We start from the raw sequence: 17,684 nt of genomic DNA, 5'->3' as shown, positions 1-17,684 counted from the left end.
TCTTTGACAACTCAAGGATCTTGCATGATATTATGTTACATATTGTGGAAAATGCAGGGTTAGGAGAAACAGGGAATTTTTGGATTCCTCTCTGCATTCTGTCTGTATAATGAGGGAACAGCCCTCAGATACAGGTTGGCTGGGAAGACCAAGAAAGAAATTAATATATATTTGTGGCTAGGAAGTATGTCCCAGTAAAATAAACACTAATCACTAATCAGCTCTCTTTGCTTCTAGACTATGTATTTGGGGCTTTTTAATTTGGGTGTTTGTTTTTTTTTCATGTCACCTTTCTCTGTTCTCTTGTAACTACTAATAGAACAGAGCATGATTTCCCTTTTCTACTTTCCTTTCATAGTCATTTCAGATCTTGTCTCTTTGAAAGATGCTGCCCATCACAGATTGCAATCTGCCTTGTACAGTTCTCAGTTATGTTTAAATCTTTTCATCCTTCAAAGGCTGGCTGAAAGAAGTGCCAGGTCATTATTTCAGGCTGTAGCTTAATACTTAGGCTTATGATCTCTCTCTTTGGTAAAGACCTTCATTCACTGAAGGTCAAGGTATTAGTGTTATTTTTAAATATATTCCCAGCACTGAAGAGTTAAAAATAGCCCTCTACGAAAACGCACAGTAATTGGTTAAACCTTGTTAGCAATCACATGAAGATGATAACTCCTCCCAGGAAAAGACATAGCCAAAGCAGCTTTGACATGGATTTATACTTAGAAGAGCAGCTGCAGGCCTCCTGAGAAGGAGTTCACACTATAGTCTCTTGGATTATTAGCAGAAAATTAGCAGCTTGATGCTGGAAAGGAAGGGAAGGAGACATGAGAAAAAAACTTTTTCACGGTGATCTGCAAGTGAATTCCATGGATTCTCTATTTTGGAACTATCCTCATTAGAAAGAAAGGCTAAAAGATGGATCTGGGAAAGGCAAAGCTGCTGAGAACCGGCCTCAATGCTTTATATCAAGCTATCCACCCTGTGCATGGGATTGCCTGGACAGATGGGAAGCAAGTGATACTGACTACTTTATACTATCAAAATGGAGAGCTGAGGTTTGGAGATTCAAGCATTCTTGGTCAATTTGAACATGTGCATGGGCTTTACTGGGGCCCATATTGCTCTACAGACACCCCGGCTCTGCTTGCTGTTCAGCACAAAAAGCACGTAAGCATTTGGCAGCTGGTCTACAGCAGCGCAAAGAAAAAGCCCTTGATTTCTCAGACTTGTGAAGTTGGTGAGCCATTTCCACTGCTTTCACAGGGCTGTGTCTGGCATCCAAAGAAGGAGGTCTTGGCTGTGCTTACAAAACGAGATGCTTCAGTCTTGCACGCCGTTCGTACTGACAACACGCGGGTTAAAGCAGAGATCAAAAGCAGTGGACTCATCCACTGTGCTTGCTGGACTAAGGATGGTAATCGTTTAGTAGTTGCTATAGGCACTACCCTGCACTCCTACATATGGGATAATGCTCAGAAAACTCTAAATATCTGCTCCTTTTGCCCAGTTTTTGATGTGGGAGGTTATATCTGCGCTATAGAAGCCACTCTGGATTTCCAAATTGCTGTAGCTACTGAGCTTCCTTTAGATAACATCTGTGGTATCAATGCGGGCATTGCATTTGATGTTCCCTCTGGTACAGAAGCTCTTTCTTTAATCTCACAGTCTGCTTTGGTGCTTGGTGACGAGGAATACTCCATGGACACACGAAGAAAGTCCATAGATTCAGATAGATCAGGTGTTGATTCAGTTGCTTCTTCTTCATCAGGTCCTGTGGATTTGACCCATATCCTTGCAAACCACCGTCGGTCTGATCCCAGTCCTCTCATTACTCTGAAACGCAAAGACTCTGCAGCAACAAATGGTCAAGATTCTTCTCATTTGATCTTGGTGACTTTTGAGAGGAAGGTAACAACCACCAGAAAAGTCACCATTCCAGGTATTTTGGTTCCTGATATAATGGCTTTTGATCTTAGAGCTCAGATTGTGGCAGTAGCCTCTAATACTTCTAATATTGTTCTGGTGTATTCAGTAACCTCTTCCTCCATGCCTCACATTCAACAAATCCAGCTGGAAAAAAATGAAAGACCAAAGGGCCTATGCTTTTTAACGGATAAACTCTTATTGATTCTGATTGGCAAGCAGAGGTTCCCTGATCCTAATCTCATTCCATCTTCAAGTTCAGACAGGTATGTAATGCGTCTTATGGTCAAAGAATTGATGCTGGAAGAAAATTCTTCTGCATTGCCTGAGACTAAGCAGAATATGGTTTATAACTTTGAATCCTCTGTTAATATACCCAGCAAAAGAAAATTCTTTGAGAACCTTGCCACAGAAGACCAATCTCAAAGCAGGGAGTTGTTAATACCAAGAAGCACAGTTATTCAGTCTCCAAGTGGCAGGAGAAGACTCATTGAAGAAGTAAAGAGCCCTAGTTATGAGCAGAGCTCTTCATCAAGTGTGAGTGACCTGGATGAAAAAAGGCTCCCAGGTGACTCCTCGGTGGCCTTGGACACATTGGATGCTGAACCTATGAATCGCTCAGTGTCTCTTCGTGGTTTTGGATCACCCAGCAGGATTTCCAGCAGACCAACATCCCCTAAAGTGCAGTTCAATGTGATCCAAGAAGCATCTAATTCTCCTAAAAACAACAATTTGCCAAGTGAAAGGGGAATGAGTCACATATCTAGAAATTTAGAGAGACTTTGTGGCAGTTTCAATGAGTTACAGCTGAGTCTTTCTGAAATAACAGACTTGGCTAGGAACGGCAGGAGGATTTCTTTAGCCTACCCGTGCTCCCAGGAACCACCTGTTGTGCATGTCACCTACCAGGTAACTTTTTGTCAGCTTAGAAATACTGTGATAGGAACCAAATTTTTAAACAATCTTGCATTTATTTAGCTTTAAAGCAAGAGGATGCAGTTTATTCTTATCAACCCATAAGAAATATAACCTTGGTTTGGAATCAAGCTTAATTTAAAATGGAATTATAATTTGTCATTGGAACAACAACTCAGGATGATATAGATAATTTAGAGGATACACAACATGGGAGATTTGTCTGTTTATTCTTTGATTATGCACAATTGTCTTGGATGCTGGCTGATTTTGTGTGCATCTGTCGGAGAGAACAGAGCCAGAGTTTGTAATCTACAAAAGACTTGTATTTTAGTTTAGTGCAGAGATAAGCTGATGAATGGGGGGCTACAGTAACTCACCAGAAATGTAATAAATTTAAACCTGAGCTCAAATCCAGAGTCTGAAGATAGCCAGACTCACAGGAAGACTGAAACAAAGTACGGAATCTAAATTTATAGAAAAAATTAAATGGATATGACATGAATTTGGCTTATTTCTGCTTTAATTTCTCAACACTATTCTTTGCAAAATAAGATGTACTCTATTTGTAAAACACAACCACTTAAAATTTTCAGAAAAAAAACAACCCTCAAACAAACAAAAACCTTCTAATCTATCAATATGTAATTATGATTTCATTAGATAAATATAAGAATTTCAAACCATCATGTTCCTATCTACCCTTGTTTTGGAAAATTTCCTCCTGGCTTCGATAAGAATTTCAACCAAGGAATGTAGGTTGAGTAATTATTTCTATCTACGGTTTTTAATATTATTCACAGGAATACTAACATTATACTGATCAGATTTTTGAACATGCTGATGGTAGTGATAAAACTGGTATCCCTTTCAGGATGTAGATGCCAATTATAAATGCATTATTATCCACTGCAACATAAGCAGCATTAAATTGCATCACACCACATTGTGATGATGTCAAAGCAAATTTTACTTCCTTTGACTTTAAAGGAATTTATATAGACATCTAAGTACCCCTGCTTAAACAGTCATTAAGGGAATGGTGACTCAATTCAATCAGGGTCATTACTTTCCAGCAAGCGTTTACTTGACATTTAAACAGATTCTGGTGTGTTGGGTTGTCTGGATAAAAGCAAAGCTTTCGATCTGAATTAGTCAATAATTTAACTTGAACACATTATACAAATTCTGGTGGAAAAGCAGCACGTCTATTTTAAATAATTTAGGATTTTATTGGCCAAGAAGCAAGCCCTTCTGTTCTCCAGTATGTTCAAATTAATTTTGATTTCTTAGCATAAATCAACTTATTTATTTAGCAAGCAGCCCTGCTTCTAGGAGTCAATTGGATTAACCTTTCCCAAGAGAAGTTTTATTTGTGATACATAACATTAATCTAAGATCTGAAGTCACTGTGCACGTGCTTGCACTAGAAGTAAGAATTAGTTAACCTGCTATTTTTCTTTGGAAAGATCAACAAAAAAATTAAGTGCTTCTAAAATACTGCTAGAAAAACCATGTTTAGAAAGGAATACTTATTTATCTGAACAGGTTAGTTTCACATTAAGCCAGCAGCAAGCACTGCTAGCACCGCATTACAGTGACTCGAAAGAGTGCCACTAATGCCTTCCCACACACAGCTTTCCTGGGGAAGTCTCGACTAATGCCTTGAATAGTTCAGCCCCGCTTCTGAAATCTAACAGGATCACTGTGTGATGCCAAAAAATAATGAAAAATAAACTTGGCAGAAAGTTCTACAGACAGGGAAATATTTGCTTCATAGGCAGCTAATAATTTTCAGAGAAATAGTTGTTTTGATTAGTTTATATTCAGACATCTGAACCTTGCTCCTCCTTCAGGAATTGTTTAGTGCACTGTGAGCTCAGAGACCAGCTGGGCTGTGAGTTCCAGCCAGACTCTGTGTTCACAGAGCAAAAAGTCAGGAAGTAGCTTTATTGCTTTATGATATAAATATCAGCCAGTGGAAAACTTTCTAAGCTTTAGGAGAACTGCAGGCCAGTCAATAATATGGCCATTATCTTCCAGCTCTTTGTGCCAAGTGCATGTCTTCTTAAGTGTCTCTATAATCCCCAGCACAGCAGAGGCACAGTCTTGATTGAGAAGTCTATTGCACTAAAGAATATAATTACCAGAACTGCATAACCATATTTATACATTCAAAAAATAAAATGAAAGTTTAAAATATAATGGTTAAAAATGGAGCAATAATTAATGAGCAGTTATGAACACTGTTGTGCAGAAGCATTATTGACATATTTATGTGTACTTCCTGTTCTGCTTAGGGAACTAAAAAACCAGAAACATTTATTACTAAATAATTCATAATGTTTGCTCATTTAACATCTTCAAAACCTTTGTTTATCCTGTTAGTGCAAGTCTGCCTGCAACTCCTCTGATGTCACATCTATGCAGTGCTACCAGAATTTGTATTCTTTGTAGCCCATAGCCATAGAAGAAAACCACAATCATTCACACTTTGGAAATGTCACTGCACTATCACTTTTGTAATAGCATTCAGCCACCAGAGGTAACTTGATCATTCAACCCTGAAAAGCAAATATTATTGCTCTTTCATCACATGCAGTTTTGTGATTCAGGGGAGGGCAGACAGACAAATGCAATAAGAAGACATTATTTAAAAGAAAAAAAAAAAAAAAGAGGATCTGTCACAGATTTTTTTCTCTTTCATTTTGCAAAAAGATACTTTTATCATCCCTTTCCCCCAGAAAAGAAACAGCTGCAGAATATTTAAACTAGTCTCATTCAAGAGCTAATTACAGTGGAAATAAAGCCAATCTGGATCTCAAATTAAAGGCATTTAGGCAAACCTCTCCAGGAGGAATAACATTCATCTTAATCTGAAGAACATCTTTAAACTCCTACATTTTGTTCACAAGCAGTATGATGTCAAAAGTTTATATCACTGATAGCATATATTGCATAATTAAACAGGAAATAATACATTTTCAGCAATTAGTCACAATTACTTTCTTTTCTTAGCACAGATCAATAATTGTACATAAGTCAATTTGTACTTTTATAGTATCTTCATACAATTACTATGGGAAGCTTTATTGACAGCTACAAAGGTCAGCTACAAAATAAACATGGGTTTGGTTTTTTTTACACATATCTGGGAGATGAACAGAAAGGATCCAAACATATGGCAGCAAAGCTCTGATAGAAATACATGATGTAAAGAAGGGGAATATATGGGGGACACCGTAAAATGAGCAAAAACCAGGCTAAAATGATGAGCTGTAATAAGACCATGAACCCTTCTGAAATCCAAAGGGCAATTTTGACTCGGGTTGAGCAATAGAAAGTAAGTCATGAAAATGATGGAAGAGGAAGCTGATATGACTGCTCCCTGGAGTAAGAAACTAGTCAGCTATCCTGAAATTTAGAAACAAGAGATTCAGGATGATTGTAAAAGAAAGACCTGCAGTAGGCAAGAGAAAGTGTGATTAATGCATGGATAACATTTTGAGCAAAGGTTGAGGAATTTGTGTGATTAATGCACGGATAACATTTTGAGCAAAGGTTGAGGAATTTGTTATGAACAAATTCTGTCAACAGCATTCTGAAACTGATCAATAGCAGACAAGCAGGGTCTGTAGAGGAGACACAATTCCTTTTGTTAGAGCAGATGATTTGTTTGTTGGACGTGCAGGTGCAAAAGGAAAGGAACACTCAATGTCAAAAATAGAGTCAAGTTATACTGCACAAAGAAAGTAGAAATCACACATAAAGATCATGGAAGCACAAAAGGCATATCTTAGATGACAATACACATGAAACAGTAGTGCAGAGAGACAAGAGGAGAGAAATCCCAGCATGGTGTCACCAGGAATGTTGATGTACCCTATAAATGCAAACTGCCCTGGGATTTAAGCACCTCTGAGCACCTCAGATCTCTTCCAGCATAAACATTTTACAGGCTTATGCTTCTCTGCCAGGTTAATTAAGGTTGCAATTGGAATGTCCCACATAAGGGTAAGGAAAGAAAAGATATCAATATCTCCACCACAATAAAAACAGAATCTACCAAAAAGCAGGCAGGAATCACAGCAACAGTAGAAATAATGACAGGGAAGGGGAGCAGTGTAAGCTGTCAAACCTAATGAACACCACCTATGGCAATGCTGCACAAGGCACAGTGAGACTGTAAATCATAATTCTCCTTCCTCTCCAGTGCTCTCTTCCTTAGCTGTTTAAAGTGTCTTTTCATTGTCTTCTGGGACAGAACTCCCACATCTAGCTGATCTACTAGCTTTTTCTCATCCTGCACAATGAATATGGGGGTAAGGTAAAAGCAAGCTGACTAATGGGTACTAAGGTATCAAACCTGAAATCACCAGTGGAGCACAACACAGTTGAAATCAGGAGTGTAAAAAAATGAAAACAGAATCCTAGACAACTACAGCACTATTCACTGTACAATGCATGTGCTAACCCGATACCTTTCCCTAATAAAAGAACAGATTATTAACACAAAGAAGATGAAGAATATTTAAAAAACCTGTAATTCAGTACAGTACTTGAAATATGCCACAGGGGAAATTATTTGTTCAACAGCAGAGAATTACGATTAATAGAAGAAAAACAAGATGGTTAAGGAATTAGCTGCAATGGAGATAGTAATAGTTATAGCAATATAGAAGAAAAGGGAAAAAATTACTAGTTGATTTTCTCATGCTGGATTTTCAGTGTCATATAAAAGTTTCATTAATGATCTGCTGAGTTATGCTTATAAAATCCATATATGACATAAAGTCTAATATTTTCAGTAAAGGATCTGGATTTCACACTTGTAAATTGATGACTATTATTTAACATCCAAAATAAATTTTAAAAAAGGATTAAAATTAATGAAATGAACTAATAGAAAGTGCATAGTAATATATTCCAGGATTAAGAGATGAAATTCCTGCTTTGTACATGTTATGTGATTACAAGATGACTGTGAATTTAAAATACAATACTGTTATGAAAAGAACAAAGGCAGTGTGTGGGCACGTGAGTGAGGCATATCCTTCAGCAGGTAATGAGCACTGGGCACACAGTTGGCAGTTCTCATCTGAAAAACATTTTACATTCCTACACATCCATGGGCAAGAAGAACACATTGAGACTTCAACTGATTGCCAACCCAGCATCAATAAAAAAAATTCTGAGTGGTAGCACATTCTCATTTACCTCACTGGTTCATCAGTTGGTGAATTTAAGTTCATTAAGATTATCTCAGCATGCAGGAGAGTACAAGCAGTGCATTAGGAAATACAAGACAAATGAAGAAAAGGTCAAGAGTCAGAACCAGCTCCAGCTGACTGCTCAGTGGGGTTCAGAAAAGGGAGAGAAGGCACGTTCATTTATTGTGCAGTATGAAATATGTGAATATATAACATTCAGGAATTCTTTTGCCTTAGAAAATGATGCTTTTCTCCTACATCCTACTTGCAATCTGAAATGTGAGTTTTGAAAGACAGTTTGGCACTGCTGTGACAGGCTGGCTGCTGCCCAGAACACCTTTATAGGCTGTAAAATCTGATCTAGGCAGGCTGACATGGGTGAGGGAAAACAACTATTGAATTGACCATTTCTTTTTGCTGTGTTTTTGTTGAAGGAGAGCTGGACTTGACATACTACAGGAAGTTGGCTAAAGAAACTTATTCTGAAAATATACAACTAATATAGATGGAAATATCTTTGTTTCCTCTGTGATTAACATGCTCTTTGTCTGCCTATAAACTTTGTTCTAGGATAAAGCAACTAACACAAGGGATTTTAATCTGGGAATTTCAAGTCCTCTGATTCCTATTGAGTTAATATTAACATAGCAAAAACAGACATGGATTTTGGGAAGAGGTGGATTAAATCTAGATTTGACTAAAAAATTGTCTTTGGGTTATGGCATAAAAGTGGGAAATACCAAGGCAAGCTTTTAGTTGTACTTCTAACTCTGTCACAAATTACTTCCATGACCTTGACTAAATCTCTTAAGCTCCCTGTGTAATGGTATGATCATCTATAAAAAGGGGATACTAAGGGTTACCTGCCTCACAAGAAGGTACACGTTTAAATCAGTTAATCTGTGATGTGACATCTGTGAACATATTCCTCCAAGAGAAGGCACATTATCATCACTTAAACTAAGCATTAAACAAAAAAAAAAAAAAAAAGGCTAAATACTTAGAAGATTATAACAGAGAAAGATTCTTGACCGTACAGAATTTGTAAAAAGTCAAAAATAAATGTATGATTACATTTATTGTTATAAACAGTAGCGTGTGACAGAGAAAACAGCTCATATGAACACTGAAAGTGATGAAAGACAGAAAAATGAGGCTTGATCTTTCAGGTCTGTGCTTGAAAAACTGTTTAGGATAAAAAGTAGGTGTTGTGCAGTTTTGTGTATGCAAAAATGGCTGTTCCGATAATAATGTGCAATGCTATATAGGAACCAAACTAGAACAAAATCATCTTGAGTATATGTTTCCATTCAACTGATTTCAAGTCAAGACAGACAAAGCTAGATTATATTCTGATAATTATTGAGTTGAAGGATATCTATGTGAAAAATGGACCACTTGGGTCAAGGCAATGAGCTTGTCTCATGTAAAGTCCATTTTTTTTTCTATAATTCATGAACTGAAGTTCCAGTTTGAATAAACTCTGTTATTCCAACCTGAACTCAGGAAAATGAAATAGTTGTTAGATGTGCTAGTCCACAGACAAAGCTTTGCACAAATACCTGCACAGGCAAAGAGCACCTCTGCAATGCCTATGCAAAGCACACACTCACTGCTGAACACTCATCCCATTGAGTTTCAGGTGTGTTTAGGTTCAATAGAACATAGTACTACATAACTTAGAAATACCTAAAAATTACAAAGAACTTTTCTGATACTTTTCTTATATGTAACAAAAAGCTGCTATAGGTTTATGACTAAGACATTGATACTTCCTTGATGTATTCCTTAGGTATGTCCATCATTAATTATGCACCAACAAATTTCTGGTTGTTTTAAATGTGGAAAAAAGATGAGAAGATATTTGAAAGTTGGAAAGTTAACATATTTATTGGAAAAACATTTTTTATGGTTCTTATGAATAAAACAAACAAACAAACAAATAACAATCAGCCATAGACTATCTGTATGAGTAAATAATAGCAGAATGGGGGAAAGGACATTTGCAACAGTCAGCAGACATTCTGATTTACAGAATTCAATGCAGTTGCATGACAGCACAGATACTGTGTACAGATAAGTGAAAGGGATTGATTTAGAAAGGTTGTTACACAGCAAAAAAGCACACATTCACAGAGAGTAACTGTCAAAAGACAGCACAATTAGAAATGAAGACGAGCATTACAAGAGACATTTGTTTAGTCAGAGGTTAGATTTCTGTGCACACAAATTGAAGACGCAGTTGTGAATTCATTCAACCGTAAGTTTTACATTAGCAAGAAAAATTCAAGGGTGTGAAGTAGACACAGACAGAGTAGGACTAGAACAGGAGTTAGAATAGATGAGATCCTGTCAAACCATTCTGCAATATCACCTTGGATCCCTTTCGAATGTATGAAACAGAAGGGTCTATAAAATTGGGTAAATAGACTGTCCATTCTGTCCAAATATGTAAAATCCGGGGGTATTGGAAACATAAAGATGCCAAAGAAAAAGCAACAAAGCAAAACACAACACATGGAACTACACAGGGAGAAAGCATGGAAAGAAAAAAACACAGTTCACAGGACAAAGTATTGAAATATTATTTAGCAATATTATTTAGAAGAAAATGTCCAATCCACATCTATTTCATAATAACATTGGAAAATTTTCAGTGTTAAAAGCACTTTTAAATGATAGCAGATAGGAAAATATAAGTTCAAATATATGTCCACTCCATGACCATAGTAGCTCAACAATTTTTGTCCTTGTACCTTGCAGTAACCAGAAAGATGAAACACAAAGATGTACTCAGGGCCACCTAAATTTCATGAAGCACAAACAAGCCACCTTTATATTTAAGTGTGTTCTTTCAGTAAATATCAGAGCAAATTCCAAGGCTGTAAATCCATACATTCTCACTCTCTCAAAGCAAGTCACAGGGTTCCCAAGCTACCTTGATGTGACAGCTTTTCAGAGACTGTTGCTAGGTCCAGTGTCTCTGCAATACTCCCTGTGCCAAAATAACCCTGAGGTTATTTTGCCAGGGTGGAATAGCTGCCCAATGGCTCTCAAACCCACCCACACATACAGCTGAAACGGAGCAGAGTACTCATTTACTCTGGCAGCATCTGGAACAACATTATTCCAGGCATGATACATTCCCTTCCACTGAACTGGCTTCAGGCAGGGAGGCCCAACAGACACAGAGATGCCCAGCCCAGGACAATACACCTACAGGGCTGAGGCAGCTTTGAGCTGCAGAAGCTCACAAAGCAAAAAACAAAGAGGCATTTTTATCCTCCTCACGTGGGACTATGAGACTGTGCTTAGAATGGTCCTGCATGATGATGTCATCTACAAACTGTAGGAAAGACAGACAAAGAAAAGGCAAAATGGCTAAAGTACCGAAAGGAGTAAGAGCAGAAGAATGGTTATAAGTACTCAGGCTCGATGTCTAAGCCATTAACTAGATCTTTTCTTTTACATACATGGATATGAAGAAAAGCTTTTCAAATGGATCAGTTACCGAAGAAACAAAAGATGTTCTCCTCTGTGATGGCAAGATCCATTTGAGTTTAGTCCAGCAGCTGTTTGATCTGCCTGTTATTGAAATGAAACACGGTATGTTCTTTTTATTTCTGCTATCTGGTTTCACCTGAGATTTTTAGCATATAAAAGAGGCATTTGTGACAGAATAATTACCCCAGACTTTAGTAAACTGAGCTAACTAACTTCTTTTAGCAAATGTGTGTTTTCCCTTGTCTGAAATACATCAGTCTCTTGAAAAAATTTAAATGCTAAGTAATTGCAAAACTACCTATTAGAGTACTATGTTAGGTGCCTCTGCAAAGGAAGGCTGAGAAAATAATCAGTACACCATGTTACCTGGAAGTAGAATTGCTTTCCTGAAACCTTTTGGCATTTTGCTTCACCCATCCTTACTAGCATATCTCAGCCCTGACAACAGCATATAGGTTGGAGCAAAATTCACTCTCACAATATGATGTACATATATATCAAGTAGCATTTGGGAATATTATAATGTAAGATGAAAAATGAAGCTCAATATTTCCATTTGCCAATCTCCCATTTTTACCACCCACCATGCATATTCCATATTTTTTTCCAGAATCTTCCTTGACTGTGCAGTGCAGTGGAAGCACTCTACTATACAAAAAAACTCTACTGCTGTTGAGACCTGAGCTATTTCCCAGCAGGCTTCTGCAGGAACATGATTCAGAGCTGCAGGGCAAGGAGGAGCCCATTTTGGCCTGTACTTCGAGCTCTTGATTTTGGAAAGAAATTTCCATAATAAACAAGGGAACTGAGAAAATATATTTTCAGCTCTATAGAGCAGTTGAATATTTAATTAGAAGAACACCTCTCCTGAATTTCATGTATTAGAATACAGAGATATCAAAAAGATAATCTCTCAGACTCATCCTAATATCCCTCTTTCTGCTCGAGTTTTCTGATATTGAGTCTGTATGCTTTCAGCAAAAACAAAAATTGAAAGAAAAATATTTCTAAAACTCACCAAAATCCTGCAAAATTATAAGGTTTGGAGCAGAAGTGGTTGTGTAGCTCTTTATTCAGTTATAGATGGTACTTGCCAATATTCCTAAAAGTTTCTTTTGACACAAGACATAAATATTAAATGTGAAGTTTAAAAATATCACTCCCATCCTTTAATACTGTATAATTAAAGGGTATGTCATGGAGAGCATGCTTGTGTTATGATAGCCTGGCATTTTTACTATGAGTAAACACTTAAGCATTAATAGATTGGAGGGAAAAGCTTCACAACTGTAAGTCAAATTCATGCCCTCAGCAATGCTGCTGAGATCATCAGAGTTACAGGAGCAATGAGCTCGGACTCATTGTTTGCAATTTAAGCCCAGGACTGTAATACCATTCCTTGTGCTAAACAGAGTCTGTTGTGTAGTGCCCTGGTAGCAGCACACAGGAGTCTCTCTTTTTGGCATATCATCATAATAATTGTTCACAGTAAAAGGGTACTACACTCTGCACACGGTTCTTCCATCGAAATATTCTGTGGGATATGCTTCCAAGCAAGTGTTATCAATGACACTGAGAATTTCCAGCATTTCAATGGATGAAAATAATTCCAAAAGTCTGACACAAAAGTATGCTTCATCAATTTGATCAACAATGGATCCATTTGGACCATAGAACTTCCACTTTCAGGGCCACTGCTCACAGAATCTGAAGTCTGTTCAGATTTAGAAAGAAAGTATTAAGAGCAGAAGATTAAAGATCCATGGTTTGGAAAGACAATCTTCTTATGATGTAACAGGTGACATGACAACCCACAACCAGCCTGCAAAAGTGCTTTGTTAGTGGTTAAAGAAGGGGAGATTTACCTTTTCCAGGAGCATGCTTTGTTATGAATAACAAAAATAAGGATGGTTCATTTGGATTTTTTCAGTTCCTTTTTTCACATTCCATTTAAAAAACAGTTTTATATCCCAAAATTTAAAATCCCAAACAGAACCTGTCAGGGCTTTCTTTCCCTCATGTCCCAGCTAATGCCCCTGCTCAATAATGACAGAATCACATGCTTTAAGGAAAGTGTGTAATATAAGGGCTCCCCTAATGGTTTTAAATTGCCACAGATTTTTTTTTTCCATACAGGGTCAAACTGGAAGAAAAAAAAGATAATTCACTTTTCTTCTATGATAAGTGCAATATCCACTTATTAGAGAGAAAGAAAGCCAGATGAATCACAAAAGAAAATAATATATCTTCATTTTTAAGCCAATTTGCTAAGAAAAGTTAGAAAAAAAAAAGGGGGGGATGGTTTATTTTCTTCTATGCAATACAGAAAGAGAACTTAAAAGGTTTTGAAGTATTTTGGTTTTTAAATCTTGTCCCTTTTTTTCCAAAAATAAGGATTAAAAATGCCATCCATATTTTGTTCCTTCCCTTTAGAAGACTCTATAAATAATCAAAATATATGAAATTTTACTGTAGCAGCTTTTGTAAATCATATTTTGTAAATCATCTTAAATGTGTAACTTTCTTCTATTTCCTACATGAATTTGAAAACATATGGAACAATCTTGGTTTGACAGTAATGAGATGGAGACCCCTACCATGTTCTAGAACAAGTACAACACAATCATTTTTGTTGGCAACTTTTCCATTTTTTATATTTTCTTCATCATTTGGGTAGAGCAGATGAGAGAAAAGGCTAAGCAGAAGTAGATGTCATTAGAACAAAAGCCAGCTGAAAGGCTGGCTGAGTTTTCAGAAGATGAAGATACTTTTAGTTTATTAGAACTAGCAAAGATGCATCTTGTGTTTGAACTTAATTTAAATAAGGGACAAAATGCCTCAAACCTTGCAAGACCTTTCATTTAGCCCCTCACTGCATCTGCACGAAGGTGTGTTGAGCATGGATTGACAGACCTTAATCTCATCAATGTATTAAGGCTTTAGTGCACAAAAAGAAACCCTGCTCTGCCTGCGTGCTCACTGACTTTTAGAAACGTGCTTCTACATTTACATAACCACAGCAGCACACTCATTTTCTTTTTCTTGCTTAATTTTTGTAGGCTCTTCTTGGATTGTGCTCACTGCAGACAAGGACGGCTTTGTGCCATTAATATTCAAAGCCACACAAGAGATAATCATAAGGGATGGAAGTGACAGTTCAGAAGTCTGTGGAGGTCACTCCCACAAAAAAAGCATCCCAATGCGACCACCAAGCAGAGTGACATAATTTCTGAACAAAGAACCCCAATGACCTTCTCTTCTCCTCCAATACAGAGACATTCTGTGCTCTCAGACACTGAGAGACTAGAAAGCAGTCTTCACTACTTTCTGTGTATTGTAACTGCAAAATCTGTGGCTTGGTTACACTACAGCTACATCCTCGGGTTGGCTGGACCCTCACTATTCCTTTGGAAGGACTGGACCTACAGTGAAGTTCACCACAGTTGCTGTTATTAATGGCTGGAGCCAAGAGACTATTGTCTACTTTGACTGAGGTCAGGATGTTCTTGGAGGAGCAGTATTATGCTAAAAATCAAGCAGTAACAACAAATCTAGCTGGTGCAGCTGTACAGTTTAACATAAAACCTGAAGAAAATACAACAAATACAACTAAAGAGCTTTTATATTAATTAAGGAAAAGCAGGATAGGAAAAAAAAAAATTGTCTCAGCCTCTGTTCTGTTCCAGCTGGATCCCATGGAAACCTGCAACATTTTCAGAAATGCCTAATTTTTTAATGAAAATTTTCAATTACTAAAAAGGCTGCATCACTGTCTCCTGTCAGTGTCTTACACAGCATGTAGATTTACACATGCACACAGAAGAGAAAGAAAAAAATCTTGCAAGATAAATTGAGGATCAAGGATATTGAATGTAAATTTCATTTGGCTAAATGCAGGTGAATAAACTGAACATTTCATCTATGATCCTGCATGATCAGTCAGAAAAAGAAAAGCACTTCCACAGCAAATTATTCATGCCCTAACAGAGACTTCTAAAATTGATTGTGGTGAACTGTCCCTGTTAAATAAGTAAATAAGTGCCTGTTCCTTTCCACTGACTGCAAACACAGTCTGGGGGACTGGTTTGAACACAAACATTTGCTTTTAGCCAGGTGAACCTCACCCTGAGAGACAAGAGACAATACAGACACAGGTGAGAGTCAGGCAGGCAGGTCCATGGGAATGAAACTATTGTGATTATGGTGATAGAAATAGGCATAAGGAAAGAATTTAATGCCCTCCCTAACTCTTCCTCATTGAAATGCAAAGAGAAGGATAAAGTAGAGTGAGCAGCCATGTGTGCAAGGGCATTTTGTACTGCTGGAACCATGGAAAGTCGTTCCTGCTTCACCCTGTACAGCCAGGGAAACAGACAAGGAAGGACACTCAAGCTACTATTAGGAGTTATTTTTCATACTGTGAATTTTGGGTCTTGTTTATACTCCTGGGGAGTCTCTTCTCCCTTCCTGGGAACTATGGCAAGCCTATTCATAGGGCACAGATACTAAAATCCAGTTACAATACTTCACCCCAGACAAAGGCTGGATCAAGACAGTAGAGCTATGCTTTGAAGGACCTTAATGGGTTTGGAGGCTTGGCATTAGTACCATTGCAGTGATGCAGCCAGGAATCTCATAAGAAACTATTTCAATTCTTGAAATAAGTAAACAGCCTTCATTTAATTGAATTAAATGTCTTTTTCATGCAAGTATCTTCCCAGGGACAAAGGAATCATCATTCTAAATCACCAATAACCACAGGCACGCAATACCACGGAATATATTTGTACTACCTTGTTTGTAAAGATATCTTTAAGCAGCCTCAAGAAGCATTCCTGATTGTAAAAAAAAAATCCTAAACAACAAATAAATATGACTTTTTAAGTATTAAACACATCAGTTACTTTATAGCTATTGAGTTAATTGGATTTCCTGCTTCTTTGCATTAGAATTGTGTTCAAATGGGTATTTGTATTACTACTGCTTTAAGAATTTGATGTAAGTCATGCTTTCCTTCACTGAAAGCAGCACAAATCACTGAAATCAAATAAGTAACATGAAGGTTCACAGACACAGCATGGTGAGGGAAGACATGATCAGATTTCTAAAGGACATAGCACATTTCAAGGCAGCAGATGTATCTAATCCTGCAAATACCCTTGAATAACATCCTTGTGTCTCATAAATCTCGGGTATTTACAATGCTTATGTAATGTTCAAGCAAAATAAAACTTAATTATAACTCACTAGAGTGATGGGAGGATCTAGTTTAGAGGACTACTTAGGGACAAATAAAGGAAAAAACTACAATGAAATTTTTTCCAAAATATTCTCTTCTATGGGTGCTAATCTCATAGTTTAGTCAGCTCGAATTGAAGCTAATGAAACACAGAAAGTGTTACAGGGGAACTCTAGGAAGGTGAAAAACTGAACTAGCAGAGATCAGCAACAATCCAGGCATTAAAGATCCCTCAGAACTTATAACCAGATATTTATTTGTCATTCTGTCATATTACCATTTTAGTTTTTCATGCATTACTCTTCTATAAAATAATCTGAGTGTTGAGATCAGAAATCAAAGGAGATTCTTTGAACAGCTATCAAAGTTTGGTTTGGTTCTGTTTGGTGGAGCTAAAAAAGGACAAATATTCAGATGACATAACAGTTTCAGGGAGTAACTAGCAGTAAAATTACAAACTTAGTTGTGTGATGTTTAATGAATTTCTGGATTTGTTATGTATTGGTGACATGGTTTTTCCTGCTCTATGATTCAAAGATTAGGTAGGAGCCATTCTACCTGAAAGTGACATCAAATAGTCTGGTAACGAACAAGGATTCCAGTTTATCTTGTTGGACATTTAAAATTTTATAGAAAGGCTTAGGAAAAATACTGTACATCAATTAAAACTGTATAATGTTAAAGAATAGAACTGCTCCTACATTTATGAATATGCTGTTATGTAAATATGCTTGAAAACAAGGGTTTAAATCATAGAGATACACTCAAAAATGGACAGCAATTGAACAAAGAAATATTTGTTTGCAGATAATGATTAAGGAGAGCAGCACAGTGCAGAGTTATCTAGTATCTATCACAGGGCTGTAAAGTTAAAATTGAAAGCAATAAAA

The 17,684-nt window shown here is 37.1% G+C and overlaps 1 protein-coding gene across 1 annotated transcript; it reads left to right on the top strand.

Annotated features, from left to right (window-relative positions):
• Positions 1 to 918: 918 nt before the first annotated feature.
• LOC103820935 (WD repeat and coiled-coil-containing protein-like) lies at positions 919 to 14,781 on the top strand. Its single transcript, XM_009095714.3, has 3 exons — positions 919 to 2,835; positions 11,537 to 11,657; positions 14,615 to 14,781. Exons 1-3 carry the CDS (start codon positions 919 to 921, stop codon positions 14,779 to 14,781), a joined length of 2,205 nt encoding a protein of 734 aa, XP_009093962.2.
• The last annotated feature ends 2,903 nt before the right edge of the window (positions 14,782 to 17,684 follow it).

This window comes from Serinus canaria, chromosome 3 (genome assembly GCF_022539315.1).
Source record: "Serinus canaria isolate serCan28SL12 chromosome 3, serCan2020, whole genome shotgun sequence".
Taxonomy (NCBI): Eukaryota; Metazoa; Chordata; class Aves; order Passeriformes; family Fringillidae; genus Serinus; species Serinus canaria.
The sequence above is the reverse complement of the archived record's forward strand: the minus strand, read 5'-3'. Positions and strand labels throughout refer to the sequence as shown.

Excerpts from the sequence above, each read along its gene's own strand:
- LOC103820935 (XM_009095714.3), top strand. The coding sequence starts at position 919 with ATGGATCTGGGAAAGGCAAAGCTGCTGAGAACCGGCCTCAATGCTTTA. Across the intron at positions 2,836-11,536 it reads TTGTGCATGTCACCTACCAG|AAAAGCTTTTCAAATGGATC; the intron begins GTAACTTTTTGT and ends ATGGATATGAAG. Across the intron at positions 11,658-14,614 it reads TGTTATTGAAATGAAACACG|GCTCTTCTTGGATTGTGCTC; the intron begins GTATGTTCTTTT and ends TAATTTTTGTAG.